This window comes from Oryza glaberrima, chromosome 10 (genome assembly GCF_000147395.1).
Source record: "Oryza glaberrima chromosome 10, OglaRS2, whole genome shotgun sequence".
Taxonomy (NCBI): domain Eukaryota; kingdom Viridiplantae; phylum Streptophyta; class Magnoliopsida; order Poales; family Poaceae; genus Oryza; species Oryza glaberrima.
In genome coordinates, this window is record NC_068335.1 from 10,633,476 (window position 1) to 10,654,174 (window position 20,699).

Here is a 20,699-nt window from a genome sequence, read left to right on the forward strand (position 1 = left end):
CTAATGCTTATTATTGGTTGTGCGGTTCAAATATTCGAGTTCCGCTTCATATTTGAGTTCACGATTTTATTCATGTTTCATTATTTTGTTGAATGTTCTATTTAAATTATTCAAGTACCATGCATTGTCATCGGAGTACAATTTGGTTCTTTATTTATTATCCTTAATAAGCGTTGATCGCTTATTTGGTTCCTTATTCTTTTCTAGTGGTTTTTTTTAAGGAGCTAGGGTGGTTTGGAATGTGTAGATTATATCTCTATTGATGAGTGGTTTTGGTATGTTTTGCCGTGGCACTCGAGGTAAGTGGTTATCAGTGGTGTTATACACACCTATATCTGGGGACATACGCTTCTTGTAAAGCTCATTAACAAATACATATGCATGTGTCATTGTCTGGTATGTCTGAGTTGATCAATGGCTACAGCGATCTATATGGACTAACTTTTGTAATAGTAATACAAATATTACAGTATAAAACATAGCTCTAATTCACAGATAAATTACTCATAATTAAAAAAGTGGAACGAGGGTAGTCAGACTCTGCAGCCGCATTTGCAGCATTTACATGGTGGACACCTTGGATCTGTGGCTGCATCTGTGGCTGCAAAAAAAAAAACATCTTATAATTAAAGAAAAAGAGGACTTCTATAAATAGTATGAACCAAGGATAAAATTACCACATTAATTTTAAAGAATATCTAAAATGGTAATAGTTGCGTAGTTAATTATGTAGGTTTAAATAGGATATTACGTACGCAAGAGAGAATATATATTGCCAAATTAATACGTATCGGAGTACTGAAATGATGATTAGAACTAGGAAAAAAGTCCAAATACAAATTTAGATGAAAGCCCGTCTAGCACCCTAAACTTTAAAACCGGATATTTAACCCCCTAAACTTTACAATACTGTTTATATAACCCCTTAGGATGGTTTTGAATATTTTGGAAGCTTAAACGAATAATTTTAAATAACTAATATAATATATTTGCATACATCAGTTATAATTCATCAATTTATTCTTATACAACAATATCATACTTTATCATGTTGGTACTTATTTGTAAGTGAGAGCTAATAAGGAGCAAAAAGAAGATTAAGTCAAAACTTTAATAACTAATAAGGACCCGGTGCAACGGCGCGAGTTGGGAAGGCCGAAGGTGGGTAGGACCAAGCCAGGGCGCGGGGTGGAGCGCCGCTGTGCCGTCGGCCATCGTGGGATGCTGCCGCGCAGGAGCAGCGGTTCGGCGGAGCGCTGATGGCGCTGCTGCCGTCGGCCTTCGCGTGCGTGCGGCGTGGGAGGTGGGACTGGCAGAGTGGGAGACCAGAAGTTAGGGGTTTTTTTTTAGCCTGTTGGGTCAGGCTTTTTGGATGGTCCAAGAAAACTGAATACCTACTCTTTTCTGAGCCAAATTCTAGGTAGTCCTGGGTCTACTTGGACTACCCTTTAGACCCGCCACTGGTTTGGTGGCCTGTTTGTGTTTTCTTATTACGTTGTCTAAACCTTTGCTCGACGTCCGCGCGCGTATGTGAGTCCGATTGCTGAGCGTCACTGGGAAAGGGAGGTGGAGGATGTCGCGGGCTCAAATGGTATAATCGTATAAATATTCTTAAACAAAAACAGTTTGATATGATTTGTCATCTTTGATAGTTCTTATCTGACCCTGAAGAGCCCAGTAGAAAAAAAAATCTGTAACGATTTACAGAACCGCCGAATATAAGGTGTGAAGGACGACTCTGTGTACTCACCCGATGAACCTGACGCCGCGCTTCTGACAATAAGCATAACGATCTCCATCGTCACAAATATAAGAAACAGGCGGTATCTAAAAGCCATGATCAAATAGGGGCAGAAATGAATATCTCCGCCTTCACCGCTAGCTTAATCTTTCTTCGTTGTTCTACATCCTGCTAGTTTCCGTTCAATATAAAGGGTGTGAAGAACTCATATAGCACGAAGTCATCACCGAACAAAATTTTCAAACGCCAGCTACCTTCCATGTATAATATGTGATGTTTTTCTCCGTGATCTAATCTGTTCAACGCCCTGGTGGACCAGTTACTGGACGTACTAAGGACCTAAGAAGTTTCTTCGAAATATTAAAGCGTTACAGTACAGCTGAGAACTGACTCACTTGTAAAAAACGTTTTTTTGCATACGGCCCAAAAGGGGATTTTGCTTGCGGTAGGGCTATCCGCACGCACCAAATGGTCAGCAAAAATTGCTATTTTTGCATGCGGGTGCACCCGCACATAAATAAAAATCAGATTTTCACATGCGGGTTCTTATGACGTCCGCACGCAAAAATAAAATTATGAAAAAACAAATCACGAAACCCTAGCCCTAGAAGCCACTCACTACTAGAAAAAACATTTTCACCACTCACAACTAGAAAAAACATTTTCACAGACGTGAGGTTTTTTTCCATAGGCGGGTATGACTTTTGGAGCCAAATGGCTGCCTATCAAAATATAAACCGGGGTGAAGCTCGTCGTTCGCCTAAAAAATCATTTTTTTTTCTAGGTGGACCACTTAATTAAGAGGTCCACCTGCAAAAAACATGCCTACAGAAAAAAAATTTAAGTCCTATCCTTATCTTCTCCTCCAGCATCTTATCCTCTCCACCACTCATTGCCCTCACTCTCCTCTCTCTCTCTCTCATTTCCCTCTGGCTACCTCCCCTCCCCTCCCAGATCCGGCGGAGGGGAGGGGCGTCGGCAGTGGCGCAGGAAGAGGGGGCGGTGGTGGCAGCGTCGGCGTTGGCGCGGCCGGATGGGAGGTGTGGCTCCCCTCCCTCTCCTCTCCCTCAGCTCTACTCTCCTCCGCCGCCGGCCACGATGATGACGAAGCCGACTGCGACAACGACGCTGCCTGGATCCACCGCCGCCTGGATTCAGGGAGGGGAGGCGGCGGCGCAGCCGGAGGGGGTGTCGGCGGCGGCGCTGCCGGAGGGGAGGTGTGGCTCCCCTCCCTCTCCTCTCCCTCAGCTTTACTCTCCCTCCGCGGCCGGCCGCAACAACAACAACGACGACGACGATGCCACCGCCGCCTGGATCCAGGGTGGGAAGGGAGGCCACCATCGGCCGGAGGGGGAGGCCGGCAGTGCCGCCGGGGGGTTGGGGTGGTGGCGGATTTCGCTAAAAATATTTTTGCAGGCGGGTGGATCTACCGCCGGCCAAAATGATTTTCGTAGGCGGACCGCTTGGCCGCCTACGAAAGTCATATATTTTCGCAAGCCTTTGCGTACAGGCGGTTCTTTCCCCTGCCTAGAAAAACTATTTTTGGCCGCCTAGAAAAACGTTTTTTCTAGTAGTGATTGCTGCCGTCCTCGTCATCGCCATCATTGCTCGAAGCCGCTGCCGTTGTTGTCACCATCCTTGTCCTCATCCTCCTCCTCGTCATCGGGTGTAGGGGCGGGCGGGATCTGCGTGGGAGAAGAAAGGGGTGCCAGTTCCGCTCCTCACGTTGCCACCGCCACGTCATAAGGGCTGGATCCGTCGCTGCCAAGTCTCCCCAGTGCAAGATCCGCCGCCGCCAAGTCTCCCCACCACAGCCACTAAGTCTCTCGACCTGCACCACCTGATCGTCCCCTCTCGAGGCCAGCCGGCTGTGGATCCACGAGGGAGGCAGCAAGGCCCGTCCGCCATCACCGTCACTGACCTCCTCCACCGCCACCGGATCCACCCCTATCGTGGCCAGCTGGTTGCAGATCCAACCTCTTCATTGACCTGGCGTATGAAATAGCAAACACAATATAAGACCCAAAATGCCGAGTAGTGAGCAAAGGAGATCATCGATGAAATAGCTTGATAGTCAACTTTAACCTAAGATTTGCCCGTCAAACCACTATAACACTGTAAGGTAGTGACCGAATGTGTTATATATGCCAGGGACTTGACTCAAAATGCTAAATTTCATGATCATCTCAATTGCTCAAAACCGTTAGTCCGTTACTCATGATCAGCTAGCCCAAGGAAGTTACTGGCTTCATACTTTCGTCTTAGCCAAGATATCAAAACTCGTACAACTTAGAAACCACTAGATACATATAGCTAAATCATATATATACGGTCGACCAGCCAATAGTAAAGGTTCAGCAGAAAGTATGTCTACCTTAGTTTGAACCGTCTTAATGATCAACCGTTCTAGCATCACTCAAACATAAGCAACAAATCTATTCTATCAATTAGCATTTGTGAGTTATGAATTTTCCATGTTCTATGTTAGTTATGAGTTATTTAAGTTAAACTTAATTCTTAGTGTAGTTTATATCTAAGTTCATGTTAACGCCAAAATTTAGTTAGATTCTTTAGTGGGTTCGGTTAAGGAAAGAGCACAATCAGCTGATGGAAATCTTATCCAGAAGAGTCCGAGTTCAAAAAGGAATCATGGGGACCACGACATGGCAGCTTAATTTATCTATTAATTAGGCAAGTTTTGATTTTAGAAAAGTTTGGGTCATGTCCAACGAGGACTTTATGTTTTTCCTTTTATCTTTAGAAAAGTTTGTTTAGTGTCCGATCAGGACTCATATCTATCCATGGGTACAAATATGTACACTTGGGGTCTCTGTAAAATATATCTAGATCAATACAACTTCGGCGCATAGCCACCCTTTTTATTTTCGTCTTTGTTGACGAGTTCTTGTTTCGAATTGGGCTACATCGGCTTTAATCTCCGACGAGGAGTAAGGCTTGTTATGGCTGTTTATATTGGCGGGGCTAGGGCCTCGACATTCTAATCTTATCAATGTAAACACCTATTTATAATATATCTCAGTTAATCTAAGTTGATGTCTCAATTTACCTGTATCGTCTAGATCTTTAGTAGGGTTTTGTTGGTATCAGTTAAATTGTTTCATCGATCCAGATTAGCTAAGGTATCCACCACTCTGAAAATCAGTCAAAGACTTGATTATTTAGATTTTATATTTCTTTTCATACTTAGTGCTGCATCAATTGAGTTTGACATACTAAGTCATGCTTAGAATCATAGAAACTAACTTGCCAATAAGGGTTTCATCAGGGTTTCACACCCGGAGTTTTCTCCTTTCCCTTAGTTTTTAATTCTTTAATAAATCTCTCGAAGAAAACATTCTGTTTAACCTGGAGCAAACCTCAATTTAATAATGCGCGTAATAATCAGAATTGCCATGGGAATGTTTTTTTCAAGTTCTTCATGCTCTAATCCACTAACAGGTAGGGATGAAAACGGATCGAATACGGTCGGAAACTAGCTCTACCATATTCGTTTTCATAATTTTTTTTGGAATTGAAATCGGAATCGGAAACCCGGATATGAAAACGGAATCGAATATTATCGAATACAAATACGGAGCGAATACGAAGCGAAACAAATACGGTGACGAATATTAATCGGAATATAAAAACCTCTCACTACTCACAAACGATTTTTGATATTGTGTTTCTAAAATCATGCTCTATCATGTTATTATGTTTTTACTGCTATTATTTTGGAAATTTTTTCGTGACTTTGTTTTATCAATTAAAAATTTGAATTTCAAAACTTCAAATGATATTTTGAAGCAGTAAATAAATTCAGCTAAAAAAGTCATGAACATAAAAGTTGTAGAACTCATCAATACATACAACTTTTATTTTGGTCATTTCTTCATCCGACAAAATGATAGTAACATTGTTCACAAAATTTACACCTCTCATTTAGTAAATTTTGTGAACAATGTTACTATCACTTTGTCGGATGAAGAAATGACCAAAATAAAAGTTATATATCTTGATGATTTATACAACTTTGTTGTTGATGACTTTTTCAGTTGAAATCATCTAATATTTGAAAATGTTGTTTGAAGTTATCATATTTTCAAATTCAAATTCAAATTGTTCAAACAAAGTCATATAGAAAAATGATCAAAAATAAAAGTTATAGATCTTGATAAGTTATACAACTTTGTTTTTGATAATTTTTCCATTTGAAATCATTTACTACCAGAAATATTTTTTTGAATTTCTTACATTTTAGAATTCAAATTTTATATAGTTCAATCAAACTCGGATGAAGAAATGACCAAAATAAAATTGGTAGATCTCACTGAGTTCTCCAACTTTGTTTTTGACAACTTTTTCATATGAGTTCATTTAGTATCATAAAATTTAATTCGAATTTATTTTTTCCAAGAAGTCTGATTTGCCTCCTCTTTGGGTTGGGCCGGCTTATGGGCCTTATGTGTAAGTCGGATATCCGATGGAAAATACCGGATAATATCCGATTCCGACGGATATCACCTATATTATATTTGTTTTCACATCCGAAAAAAAAATATCCGAATTCGTTTCCGAATTCGAAAATTTCCGGATATATCCGACCGAAACTATCCGAATCTGAAAAAAGATCCGGTCGGACGGAAATTATCCAAATCACTTTCAACCCTACTAACAGGAGTTTCAGATGAATATTCAAGGTAGAGGAAGAAACCCCGTTAACCTAATAAAAATCATCAAGGTTCAATCCAATTAATTCATTGCTCTGTCGGTGGTTCGCCGCACCATCGTTTCCTTGTTGTTTTTGGCTTCGCCCTGTGTTCACGGGTCGAGTCATGTCTTATTCCAATTCCGTCGCTGTTTTCCTTTCCTTTCCTAAAACGGCACCGCCTCCTTGTCATCTCCTTCTACCACCTCTCCTCCCCCTGCCGCCACCCCAGCCGCGCGCTGCGCCCCACCAAATCCTACCACCACCCTAGCCGCCCCTCTCCTCCTCTCCCGCGTAGTGCGCCGTCTCCCCGCCACCGGATCGCTGCAGCCATCATCGTCTCCCGTGAGCCCTCTCCTTCCCCTTATCCCTCGCCGATATGGTTCACCGTCGAGTTACCTCAACTAATCTAAAATATCCATGTTGCCCTAGTTGTCGTCATCGCCGTCCGTGTGTTCCCGCCGGATCGCCGCCGTCGTCGCTCCTCCACCGGTCGCCGTTGTTTCCCGGTGAGGTATCCTTTTGTTTCACCTCATTGTTTTGTGTGTCGCCGTCACGGTGCCGCCATTGCCGGCGCTTGCCGAGCCACCGCGCAACTGCGGCCGCCTTGCTGCGCCACAGCCGCTGCTGCCGTGCCGCGCCGCTGCCCTAGCGTCGCCTCCGCCGCTGCCACGCCGCTGCCTTGCCGCGCCTGCCGTGTCGCGCCGCCTGACCGCGCCGTGCCACCACTGCCCTAGCCGCAGCCGGCCGCAGCCCTTGCCGCCTGCCGCGTCCGCTGTCGCTGCCGACCATCTTGCCGTCGCGTGCCGCGCATCTACCGCCACCGCCGCTGCTGAGCCGGCCTTGCCTCGCCATGCCACGTCTTGCCGCATGCCATGTAGTGTATTGCTGTGTCATCCCAGTTCGGTCAAGCCGAGCCGGTAAAACCCTAGAGTCCTTCGGTTGGTTCCGTGACCCACCCAAGCCGCCGGTTTTGTTCACTGGTTCGGTGGATCGTTTGTGTGGTCCTGTGCCACGGTAGGTCGATTTGTTGAGTCGTTGCTCCGTGGGGCTCATCTACCGGGGTTCTATTCCGTTAATCTTGTCTGCACTCGGGCGTTAATGTTTAATAATGGAATAAGGTTACCGGTTAACAGTAATTACACAGTGCATATTGTAAAATTCATATCTAAATCATTCGTGCTCCGTTTTAATCCATTCAAGTCTCAGTAAATTCATAAAAATGTCTAGAATCCATTAAAATGGTTCCTTTTGTTGTTTCAGTTGATTTATAGCATGTTTGCTTGTGTGCCTTGTTTGTCGTATAGAATCCAACTGTTCTGACGCTCCCGTTTACTTCAGAGTGGTCACCGAAGTCCCGTCAGCTGAGGAGCAAAGCAAGTCATACATACAACATTGATCATCATACTGAACCTTCTTTATAAAATCCCTTGCTTTCTATTAAACTGCATTGTTTTTATAATGTCGTGTGGGATGGATGCCTATTGTACTCAGCCTATTGTTGCCTTATGCCTTGATAACCTGGGTAATGAATTGATTAGATGATTGGTTTAGGTGATGCTTAGCCATGCTTAGATCAATTAGCACACTATGGGTTTCATCTTAATTTAGTCCTTAATTTAATGATATTGTACCATCATGGTATTAATTTAATTAAACTAAAATATGCTTAAATGGTGGGTCGTGGGTGCGTGGTTTTGCTAGTCGCACCCATGACAATTAAGGACCAGTTCTCGGGAAACCCTGGAAGAATTACCCGTACTTACCACAGGCCAGCATGGGCTCCAGGCTGAATTTGGAGCATAGCTTAACCTAGCCAATGTACCAAGGCAAGGGTGGGCGTGATGGAGTAGGACGGATCGTGCTACGGTCTTTGTTGCTTCCAGATTCACCTAGGCACAAGAGGGGACTGCCCGCTGCCTATTGAGGAGTGGGGGTGAAACTTGAGGTGGGTACGATTGGTTAGCGAGAGTTATGTGAAGGGTTCTATCATAGTCTCTTTTCGAGATACCGTGGTTTTCGAGATACCGTGGTGGTATTGAGGCGCATGGTAACATGTTGTGAGGCTGTATCTTGTGGGTAAAGTTGCACACCTCTGATCAGAGTAAAACTATTCGAATAGCCGCACCCGCGGTTATGGACTGTCAACCAGATTCACCGTGATTAGTCTCATCTTAATAAATGGATGTGTTGAACTGGTTTAGTTCAGGTGGTTTGGTTGGGCCTGTTTCAACGTGGTTAAACGTTGGGCTATGATGTTAACATTGATTAAGCTATATCTACTTTTTACTATGTTCAACTGGTGATTTTAAAATGCTTGCTTTTATGCAAATATCCTATAGCCTTTCCTTTGCTTTTACCTTGCATCATGCCTTCCTATTGGTATGACTTGTTGAGTACGGTGGGTGGTACTCAGTCTTGCTTTATTTTTCCCCCAACCCTTAGAAGCAGAGAATTATTCAGATCGAGATTATTTTGAGGATTAGGCTTGTTCCGGATGTTGAGGATGCCTGTGGTTATGGAGGATGCTACGCTATCAAGAAGATCTTAGTTTAGATTATTCGATAATTTATTTCCGCTGCATATGTAAGAATCATTTATTATTTTTTGTAAGACGTGGATATGTGTATCAATTTGTCGTTTGTGTACTCAGGCTGGTCCTGGACAAAGAATTTAACACACATTTTGCTTGAGATTCGGGTTAGCGAATTTCTAGGCGTGACAGGGTTTCAGCCAACGAGTTATCTGAATGTTACATCGGCTTACAAGGATTATATACAAGTTGGTTTTAGCCGATTGCAATAATGGTTTCACTGATTATCTAATCATGTGGATTTAATGACATCGGAACACCAACCGATATATGCTTAACCTTCGGATCAAGCAATTATTCTATCATATCATTATTGATTGATTGGTTCCTATTGGATTATATTATTGTTTTATAACATTATCATCAACCAATTGTCTTTTTATCATTATTTACTTAAGTGTTAGAATCTACATTGGATATATAGCCGATTGCTCAAAACTCTATCGACATCGGCTAGCATTGCTATATCGGCTTATTGCCTGATCGGCTCTTATTTGTACATATTGTCAGTTGCAGGATCAGATTGACCCGCACGTCCACATCTCATCAATATTTTGGACCTGCACTGGAGTAAGCAGATCAACCAGGCCGTTGTGTTCGTCGACTTAGTCCGTGCCAACACAAATCTGGTACCATCGGCCGAGCACGGATTTTTCGTCAATAGTTTTTGAAGATTTGGGGTACAGCAATAAAGTGTGTGTTCTACTAAATTCAACCAAGTTGAGTTTTCCATTTTTAGACCTAGTATCAATTTCATCAACGATCAATGAGCAGTACGGGGCCTAAACTCGTCACAAATGTCAAAGATACATCAATTCTATAGATATTTCCAGTGTAAAACGTTATCGGTCAAAAATGATAGTGGAAGTCTTGTACTTCCCGATTTCGTACGAATTTGAGGCAGACATATGTGTTGACTAATATAATGGAATGGACTTCCATTGTCGAGGAAGTTACCACGTAAATTTGTTCTTGCTTTTCTACACTTTTTTTTTTAACATTCTTTTCTACACTTGAAGTTTCGACTATTTCATACCTGTGGGCAATGACAATTTCCCACGGTAGACATATTTGATGACATAATCCAAAGTAACTATATAAGCTAGTGATCTGCCAAAGAAAATACTCACTCCGTCCTAAAATATAAGTATTTTTTGGACTTCGAGATGCTACTTTGACTAATAAAGTTAATATGTTTTAAATAAAAAGAGTTGCATATTATGATAGTTTGTTTAATGATAAATCTAATAACACCAATTTTACTTGATTGATATTTTTCATTTATTTTACTATTATAGTTAAAATTAGAACGTTTGACTTGACAATATTATAAAAATGCTTATATTTTGAGACATATAGAGTAATAAATACGTTTAAAAAAATCCATCATGTTCCTCCAATTAGTTTAATAAAGCATTGATATTCCTTTTTTATCTAATGCACAAATTGTGTAAGAGGTTTGATAGCACTGTTTACTTTGTGGATTACCAGGTGAAATTGGAAAAAGTTCATGCTTTTCAAGTGAACCATCAAATTACATCGCGTCGCAAAATATCGTCAGATAGCTGTTGGAAAAAGTCTACGTAAGGAGGCAACTGTCGGTATAACTAATAAGGTAGTATTACTTATTTTGCTGAAAATTAAGGTCTGAAAGTTTGCATAGTCAACCTATTCCATCTTAATTCAACAAGATCTCCGTAATTAAGTCCGTACACACAAACTAGTCATGTTCAACAGGAATGCATTGACTATTTGACCAAGAATATGGCACCATCCAACAATCAACATGGGTAAAAGATGTATAAACGCCTATTAATATAAATGTCCTAGTCCACTATAAGAATCAAAAGCATCTAAAAACTGAAACCATATTGTCCAAAATACACACCAGCAAAGATGGTATGTGCAGCTATACACATTGCAGTCGTAGCAATGCTCGTCTCCCTTACAGCATTAGCAATAGCTGATGAATCCGACAATAACCAACGGGAAGCTCTGCTCTGCATCAAATCACACCTCTCAAGCCCAGAGGGAGGCGCCCTCACCACATGGAACAATACCTCGCTCGACATGTGCACCTGGCGCGGCGTGACATGCTCCAGCGAGCTCCCAAAGCCTCGTTTGGTCGTGGCCTTGGACATGGAGGCACAGGGCCTCAGCGGAGAAATCCCACCCTGCATCTCCAACCTCTCGTCCCTCGCGAGAATCCACCTCCCCAACAATGGCCTCTCCGGTGGCCTCGCATCCGCAGCCGATGTTGCCGGGCTCCGATACCTCAACCTCAGCTTCAACGCGATCGGCGGTGCGATCCCAAAACGCCTTGGTACGCTTCGCAACCTTTCGTCCCTGGACTTAACAAACAACAACATTCATGGCGAGATCCCGCCGTTGCTTGGGAGCTCATCTGCCTTGGAATCCGTCGGTCTCGCCGACAACTACCTGACCGGAGGAATCCCATTGTTCTTGGCTAATGCGTCCTCGCTCCGCTATCTTTCCTTGAAGAACAATAGCCTCTATGGGAGCATCCCTGCAGCACTTTTCAACAGCTCAACCATCAGGGAAATATACCTTGGAGAAAACAATCTTTCTGGTGCAATTCCACCCGTAACAATATTCCCTTCCCAGATCACCAACCTTGATCTTACAACGAATAGCCTGACAGGAGGCATACCACCATCTCTAGGGAATCTCTCATCGCTTACAGCACTCTTAGCTGCAGAAAACCAGTTGCAGGGAAGTATACCGGATTTTAGTAAACTATCGGCGCTACGGTATCTTGACCTCTCTTACAACAATCTTTCTGGAACTGTAAATCCCTCCGTTTACAACATGTCGTCAATCACATTTCTCGGTTTGGCCAACAACAATCTTGAGGGGATAATGCCTCCTGGTATAGGAAACACTCTTCCTAACATCCAAGTTCTGATGATGTCTGACAATCATTTTCATGGAGAAATCCCTAAATCTCTAGCAAATGCTTCCAACATGCAGTTCCTGTATCTGGCCAACAACTCTTTGAGAGGGGTGATTCCTTCTTTCGGCTTGATGACAGATTTGCGGGTCGTCATGCTGTACTCAAACCAGTTAGAAGCTGGAGACTGGGCATTCCTGTCATCCTTGAAGAATTGCTCCAATTTGCAGAAACTGCACTTTGGTGAAAACAACCTACGCGGGGACATGCCCAGCTCTGTAGCCGAATTGCCGAAAACATTAACTTCACTAGCTCTTCCGTCAAACTACATATCTGGCACCATTCCTTTGGAGATTGGAAACCTATCTAGCATATCCCTACTTTATCTTGGTAACAATCTATTGACAGGGAGCATACCTCATACTCTTGGCCAACTAAACAATCTTGTTGTCCTTAGCCTTTCACAAAACATATTCTCTGGAGAAATACCACAATCCATTGGTAACTTGAATCGATTGACTGAACTCTATTTAGCAGAAAATCAACTGACTGGAAGAATACCTGCAACTTTATCGAGGTGCCAACAATTGTTGGCATTGAACCTTTCAAGTAATGCCCTTACTGGAAGCATAAGCGGAGACATGTTTATCAAGCTAAATCAATTGAGCTGGCTACTCGATTTATCACACAACCAATTCATAAACTCCATACCACTAGAACTTGGTAGCTTGATAAATCTTGCTTCTTTGAACATTTCCCACAACAAACTCACAGGCAGGATCCCATCTACACTTGGTTCTTGCGTCCGGTTGGAATCGCTTCGTGTAGGAGGCAACTTCCTAGAGGGAAGTATTCCACAATCATTAGCAAATCTCAGGGGCACCAAAGTGCTGGATTTCTCCCAGAACAATTTATCTGGTGCAATACCGGATTTCTTTGGGACTTTCACCTCATTACAATATCTAAATATGTCATACAACAACTTTGAGGGGCCAATTCCAGTAGATGGAATCTTTGCTGACAGAAATAAGGTGTTTGTCCAAGGAAATCCACACCTTTGCACCAATGTTCCAATGGATGAGTTGACTGTCTGCTCTGCTTCAGCATCCAAAAGAAAGAATAAGCTCATTATTCCAATGTTGGCAGCTTTTTCATCTATAATCTTACTTTCTTCAATCCTCGGATTATATTTCTTGATCGTCAATGTTTTCCTGAAAAGGAAGTGGAAATCCAATGAGCACATGGATCACACCTACATGGAACTGAAAACGTTAACATATAGTGATGTAAGCAAAGCAACAAATAATTTTTCAGCAGCCAACATAGTTGGCTCTGGGCATTTTGGGACAGTCTATAGAGGTATACTGCATACAGAAGACACTATGGTCGCTGTTAAGGTGTTCAAGCTCGATCAATGTGGTGCATTGGACAGCTTTATGGCAGAGTGCAAAGCATTGAAGAACATCCGTCACCGAAATCTTGTCAAGGTTATAACTGCATGCTCAACTTATGATCCGATGGGCAGTGAGTTGAAGGCTCTAGTATTTGAATATATGGCTAATGGTAGCCTTGAGAGCCGGCTTCACACAAAGTTTGATCGATGTGGTGATTTGAGTTTGGGAGAAAGGATTAGCATAGCATTTGATATTGCTTCTGCTCTAGAGTACCTTCACAACCAATGCATTCCACCTGTTGTTCACTGCGATTTGAAGCCAAGCAATGTACTTTTCAACAATGATGATGTTGCATGCGTCTGCGACTTTGGTCTGGCAAGGTCAATTCGTGCTTATTCATCTGGAACTCAAAGCATATCAACAAGCATGGCTGGGCCAAGGGGGTCTATTGGGTACATTGCTCCGGGTGAGTAGGTTTTCTGAGCATACTGCAGAGTATCATACAATATAAAGAAATTACGATTATATCTCTTATGATTATAATTTGGTACTCCTATGTTTTGCTGGTTATCTGAACCTTTTTGTTTTCGAACAAAGCAGAGTATTATTTAATAGAAGGAATAAGTATTTTATGATTAACACTATGGTTCATTTTACTGGTGATCTCAACTTTTTGGTTTCAAAACATTGCAGAGTATGGCATGGGCAGCCAAATCTCAACTGAGGGTGATGTCTATAGTTATGGCATTATTCTTCTGGAAATGCTAACAGGAAGACATCCTACCAATGAAATATTTACTGATGGCTTCACACTCCGCATGTATGTCAATGCATCACTTTCACAAATCAAAGACATACTTGACCCCAGGCTTATTCCAGAAATGACGGAGCAACCTTCTAATCATACCCTGCAATTGCATGAACACAAGAAGACAGGTATAATGGACATCTGTGCTCTACAACTCCTTAAACTCGGCCTGCAATGCTCTGAAGAGTCGCCAAAAGATCGGCCATTTATACATGATATATATAGTGAAGTAACGTCAATAAAAGAAGCATTTTTTGCCACGAGCATTTGACATTACTAAGTAATAATGTGGTGTCAATAAAAGAGGAACACCGAAGAATGAAGCACTGCCAAATTTATCTTCCGAAGTTTCTTTACTACTGCAGTAAGCTACAGATGTTTTTACCGCTACAACAGGATACATTTGCACACTGTTATTTACCGATGCATTTCAAGCAGCAATTTCTATCATGTAATAAAAAGTCTTGTACAGTTCAATGATTTGTTGCCGAGATGCAGCTTGATCTGTTTTTGAAGTACTGTTACTAATAAAGCTTCACGCCGCGGGAATAAAGAAAAATATATAAATAGTATCGCATATTCTATCTTAATTTCCCATGATTTTGGGGTAAACTTCGGGCATAATCTGAAGGTTGAGCATGTATATGAAATCGGATTTGAGAGGAAATCATGTTTACTACTCAAACGTACACCTGAATTTGTTTCATACATTGATTTTCAGTTCCATCTCGTCCAGGTGGTGTTGCCTGTGAATGAGCAACTAGGCTTCTAGTGAGTTTTAGCTAGTGAATGATGACCAATTAAGGGATTAATACACTTATTGAGTGTATAAACAAGGGATTAGTATGATCAATAAGATAATGATGAGATGATGAAGAAGTAGGAATACAATATGGTTTCATTGTGATGGAAGGGTATAAGTGACTGAAGATAACAAGATGCAGTAAAGGGTTGATAAGACTTGCCTACATGATGGGCCATGCAGGAGAGAAGGGAAAGCAGAGGCTTGGCGCCAAAGGACTCAATACAATGGTGAAGGGCTTGGGGGCAACATCGACGGTCTGGTCGAGTCCATAAAAAGTCACAAGTTGCTAAGGATCAATCTTTATTAAGAAGAAGCATATAACTGTATAAGGCAAGGCTTGGAAAGAAGAAGAAGAACAAGATTTCCAAGGAGATACACTGGGCTGGAAAATCTTGGAGCAGTAAGATTGTCAAGGAAAGATACAAGAGCTGGACAATCCGAGAGGGGTAGGATTGTCCAGGAAGGGCCATGTCTAATTACTTTCAGAGATTTACATGACTTAGCTGACAGATCCATGACTCAGTCACAGACGCAACTTGGCCTCATAAAGTTTCTCTTCGTACCCAAAATTCAATTGGCAACATCCCTACATGCATATTTACAAATCCATTTGAATGCACATTGTTAGACCATCGTCAATTAACCACTACTCAATGTAGACAGCAAAAACTGTGTGGCAATTCCTACAGGCTACTGCAACTGCTTCCTGACTAGTGCTAGCAGGAAACTCACCTGCCTGTCAAACATGGTGTGCTGCTGTTCATCTTCTCCGGTGTTTTTGGAGCTTCTAAGGAACAAGCTGCCAGGCCAGCTGCATCACATTGTCATCGATGTATGGCCGCAAATCCCACATTTGACAGTAGCCCTCTATCTCCGACGATGATGTTTTAACCCAAAATGCCTTTACAATCTTTTCCTGCAGTGTACTAGAGCTTCTGTGAGAAGAAAAGGTAAGCAATCAAATGAAACTCACTTACATGCAGATCCTTGTGTTGCTAACCTGCATCATGTAATCCATTTTTTAACATATTGTGAACCAGGACAATCACACTTGCAAAAGACACTGCTCCGTCCAGCCAATCTTCAGGCTGTTGTTCATCCTGGTACAAGAAATCTCCCAGTGAGCCCAATCAGCCATACTATTTTGGCACCAACGAAAACCAGAACTAATGAGAGGCTAATAAGTAATAACACCAACGAGAACAAACATTTGTAAGATTAACATCATCAGGGCAATCATCCGTATTTCTTGAAGAACTCAGACTGGCTGTTAGTGCAGCACTGTAAACATCTTCCTCCAGAAACTGGAGCTCTTCCAGCAATAATTTGGCTGAGGAGAAAAATATAAACTGAAGATGTATTCATAGAAAACTAAGACAGATTATTATTTAGGTTTAGTATTTACAATATTTTGAACACGTGCATGAGAAAAGTGAAAATGGCATGGAACTGAGATAAAATGCAAACCCTTGTATGGTTTGTTCATGCTCCATGATGCTTGGAAGAATAAAAATAGAGAGGAGATCATGGAAAAACTGGGAAAGGCCACACTAGAAATAATATGTTGTGCCAAAGACTACTTCTGTCCCAAAAGGAGTTCACTTCTGTCCAGATTCGTGTAGAAAAATGAACTCTTTTTGGGACAAAAGTAGTAATTAATTTCTCCGTATCAATAGTTCTATTACAAATAGCACAAATTAGAAAACACACAAAAATCTTTCTGAAAATATGGAATAACAAAGTAAAATGTTACTATTATGGTATGACTGCGAAAGAGGAGACCACCTTTATTTATATGGTCATTAAGTTTCTCCTGATAAGCATGTACTGCAACAAAAAACTGTACTGTCAAATAGACATAGTTGAAAAAGAATAATGAGTTGTGATAAAAATCATGAATTGAAAACAAAATATGTAATTAAAGAAAGTGTTAATCACCGAAGCAAAGAAGACACCCCACTCTAGAAACTGCTGTGCATTAGAATTATTGTTACAACAAACAAAAGGATAATTAACGACCTAGTTCACAGTGTATTTTCTTTTCTTTTTAGGTTTTGGCTAATTAGAAACACCGCAGGTATATATCATATAAAAACATTAAAGGCTTCAAACTAATAAAAAAATTTATTAAAGGAAGAAAATGTTGTGTTTTGATTTTTTTTTTTATTTCTCCTATAAAAAATTAAGAGGTGCATTCCACAATTACAAAGTTCAACTAACTAGAATTGCAGTAAAATAGTACCAATCAAGGTATTCATATCAGCCATTCATTGGTATTGCCAAGAAAACATGATATACAAGGAAATGACTGGTTTGATATTTGAACAGTTTCAATCTATAGGCACAGTTCATGACTCCATATAATAAGAATAAGTTGAATACTTCATAAGACAGGCAAGACCCACTTAAGTTAGAAAAAGAGGGCGATGAGTGAAATTGCAAAACAAAAAGGAATGAAATAAAAAAGTGTGAGATAAGTTTTGCACTCTTCATGCTAACAATATAACTTGGTAATTTTATTAGTGATGTCTGAAAATAAAATATGTAGGAGTTGCATCGTTACAGGGTACTGTACAAAGAAATGGTCACGATGGTTTATCTGACTACCACTATATGAGGAAATGAGAAATTAATTTGAATGGAAAGCAATATTGCACAAAGTTTTTAATAATTAGTCATAAAAAATCTGTTTTCAATATAGACGAAGAAACAAGAAATTAATTTGAATGGGAAGGAATATTTCACAAAGCCTTCAATAATTAGTAACAAAAAAGCTGTTTTCTAATATAGACAGAACACCTACAGGTAGCAATAGGAGATGTGATGATTGGGCACAGAGAAATGATCTATGACTTACATCGGTTCATTTTCTGGATGTTTTCATCGTGATGGGTGCAGCCAGCTTCAAGATAAGACCTCATTCTGTCACTGTAGTTAGACTTAACTATCTCAATTATGGCACCTGACTCTGTGAGGAGCTTTGGTCTCCGAAAATGTTCTGAAATAAGTGGGTGCATTCAAGTTGACTGTAAGCACAAAACTTATCAGTGAGCACAGCTATATTTATCATCATTGTTCAGAAAGATTAGTTTATAGACCAAATTTATATTCTCCACATTGAGATTCCACATGGAATCGATGTAATAACGTGAGTATGCTAATAAGTAGAATAAACATGAAGCAGGAATCCATGGGCAGGATTGAGATTTGAAGAGTAAATCATTTGATAGAAAATGATACTTTCAGTACACAATTGCATGGCATACAAGTTTACAACAGAAATTTACTCTGTTAAATACAACATCTGCGGTCCAACAAATAGCAGCACAGCTAGGTAGAACTGAAATAAAATACGAGATTACACCAATAAATGTTGAAATAAAATAATGTAGCAAAATAAATATAGTTTACTTCAAATTTACCAAAGCAAGAAAGCTAGTATAAAACTTGGCCCATCTAAGACAGGCTTACTATGGGAATTTTACATTTTTCTTATCTTCATCGTAAAACTGAAAGCCCTGGCTTATTCTAGGACCTGAAGTTTCAACAGATCAGGACCTAGCCCCAAACTATCAATAGTGGTCAGGAACATGGGGAATCAATAGGGTATAAGTAATTATGCTATAGAATTTTAGAAGACTTGGACATGAATCATACGATGGACAATTAGGTGAAACCTTCAAAAATTTAGATCCAAAATATAGAGAAGAGAAAATTACGCTGGCTAACATTTTTTTTTCAGGGAAAAATAAATGAACTCACGTACCTCTTGATGAAACTTGAGAAGAACCTTTTTACCTGCATCAACTAGCTCGTCATACCGTGCAACCCTAAAAGCAGCAACAAATTCGCCCATGTATTTTCCATAAATTTGACAGCCACAAGAAATAAACAACTTAATGAAGGTGTCTGTCAGTGTAAGAAAACGAACGAACATAACCATAAAACAATACCTCCTAGACTCTTATAAAATTAGTACACATTAATTCACACCATAAATTGGAAAATATTCACCTAGGAAAATTATTCAAAGAAAACCCTAGGTTTGCATAAGAATTGGAACCCTAGGTTTGCATATAAGAATTAAATATGTGCAAGCAAAGATTTGCAAAAGTTATTAATTCAGTTGTTTTCACTGATACTGATATTAGTTTCAACACCACACAATACACCAGATCTACTGCAAAAGTTATATCAGGACCTCAATGGTTGGAAAACAGCAAGATCGAAATTATTACTTGGTCATGAAATCCAAGAAGATGCGATGAACTTTGTCCTCCACACATGCATCAGGCGATGCCATTCCCGACTCCCTGCTTCCTTGGCCACGACAAGAGCCCCTGAAAATTCAGCACAAAAACCCAAATGCATATAACAGCTCAGCACTCCACCACAAAGTAAACAAATCAGCAGCAGACAGGTTCGAGTCTGCATTCCAGAAAGAAAGAGCATATAGAGATGTGGATTGGATTGCTCATGGCAGTCTGAGCAAACTGTTATTAGTACTAATAAGATTAAACCTGCAAAGAGAAAATGCCTCCAGATCTAGCGGAGGAGTTGAATGCCGTGAACGGGGGATGCTTGGATAGGTATGGGTGCTCACCGGCGGCGGCAACGCTGGTCGCGGGCGGGATGGAGGAAGGCGACGGCGACGGCGGCGCGGCGAGGAAACACGGGACGCGAGGAAAAGGGAGGGCTACACTGGTCAGTTAGGGTGGGCCGTAAGCGTTATGGGCCTTACACAGCCTGGCCCGGCTGAAACAAACACAGTTTATGAGATTTTCTTTGGAAAAGAAATCCAAATACTTCCGTAAACTTTGATTGGAAATCAATGTAATACCTCGAACTTTCAAACTGAACATGCAACCACTAAATTTTACAATATTATTTATATAACCCTAAGGTGATTTCGGATAGTGTTTTTTTATCTAATTTGTATATAAGTTAGATGAGTTTGATCACGTGATATACACATTGAACATATTTGTTAAAGATCTCCACTTAAGTCTTTTTTCATTACCCCTCATTCGCTCTCACTTACAGAACGAGTACCAACATAATAATTGTATAATAATTGTATAGTATCATTGTATGGCAAAAATTGATAACCTATATTGATGATATTTAAATTTATTACGGTTGTTATTTAAAACCACTTGTTTAATCTTTGAAAAAAGAAAATTCACTGTCCAAAACCATTTTAAGGGGTAATGCAAAATGTATTATAAAATTTAAATTCTTGGGTGTTTGGTTTCAAAGTTTAGCTATTAGATGGAATTCCATCCAAAATTTAAGAGAGGTATTGTATTTGGACTTTTTCCATTATCTTTTCGTTTTTAATTAAAAGACTTGTTCTAATCCAATCAAGCAAAACAACGTATGGGACCCTACACTATGAATCGAATCATCTCTCACAATGGATTGACTTAAGAAACAATCTGTTTTCAAGAAAGCCATTAATTAATAAACAAACCAAAACGCAAAAAGCAGGGGTGATGTCGAAAACCCTTTTTTGAGAGAGCACTGGTGAGTGGTGATCGGCAGGAACATGAAATTCCTTCATGAGTCAGTTAAAAGTGTCAGCTGGGTCCTGTACAAAGCTACTGTTGAAAATCTAATCAAAATTCGGCATTATTTTATCTAAAAATTCATTAGAAAAATCGAGACAACCATGTGCGACGTGAGTGATCCATTACTTGTGCTAAACATAAAAATGCTAGAGGTAAAATTAGCAGCTAC

The 20,699-nt window shown here is 40.6% G+C and overlaps 1 protein-coding gene, 1 long non-coding RNA gene and 1 pseudogene across 2 annotated transcripts; 1 reads left to right on the forward strand and 2 right to left on the reverse strand.

Annotated features, from left to right (window-relative positions):
• Positions 1 to 364: 364 nt before the first annotated feature.
• LOC127753344 (uncharacterized) lies at positions 365 to 1,894 on the reverse strand. The gene is made up of 2 exons (XR_008012540.1): positions 1,751 to 1,894; positions 365 to 601 (listed from the first exon to the last, which is right to left on the reverse strand). It is a non-coding gene; the product is annotated as an uncharacterized LOC127753344 (long non-coding RNA).
• Positions 1,895 to 10,938: 9,044 nt separating this feature from the next.
• Positions 10,939 to 15,538, forward strand: LOC127752728 (receptor kinase-like protein Xa21). Its single transcript, XM_052278128.1, has 2 exons — positions 10,939 to 13,813; positions 14,041 to 15,538. The coding sequence occupies exons 1-2, from the start codon at positions 10,939 to 10,941 to the stop codon at positions 14,424 to 14,426; spliced, it is 3,261 nt and encodes a 1,086-aa protein (XP_052134088.1). The 3' UTR covers positions 14,427 to 15,538.
• LOC127752729 (uncharacterized) lies at positions 13,034 to 19,656 on the reverse strand (annotated as a pseudogene).
• Positions 19,657 to 20,699: the final 1,043 nt, after the last annotated feature.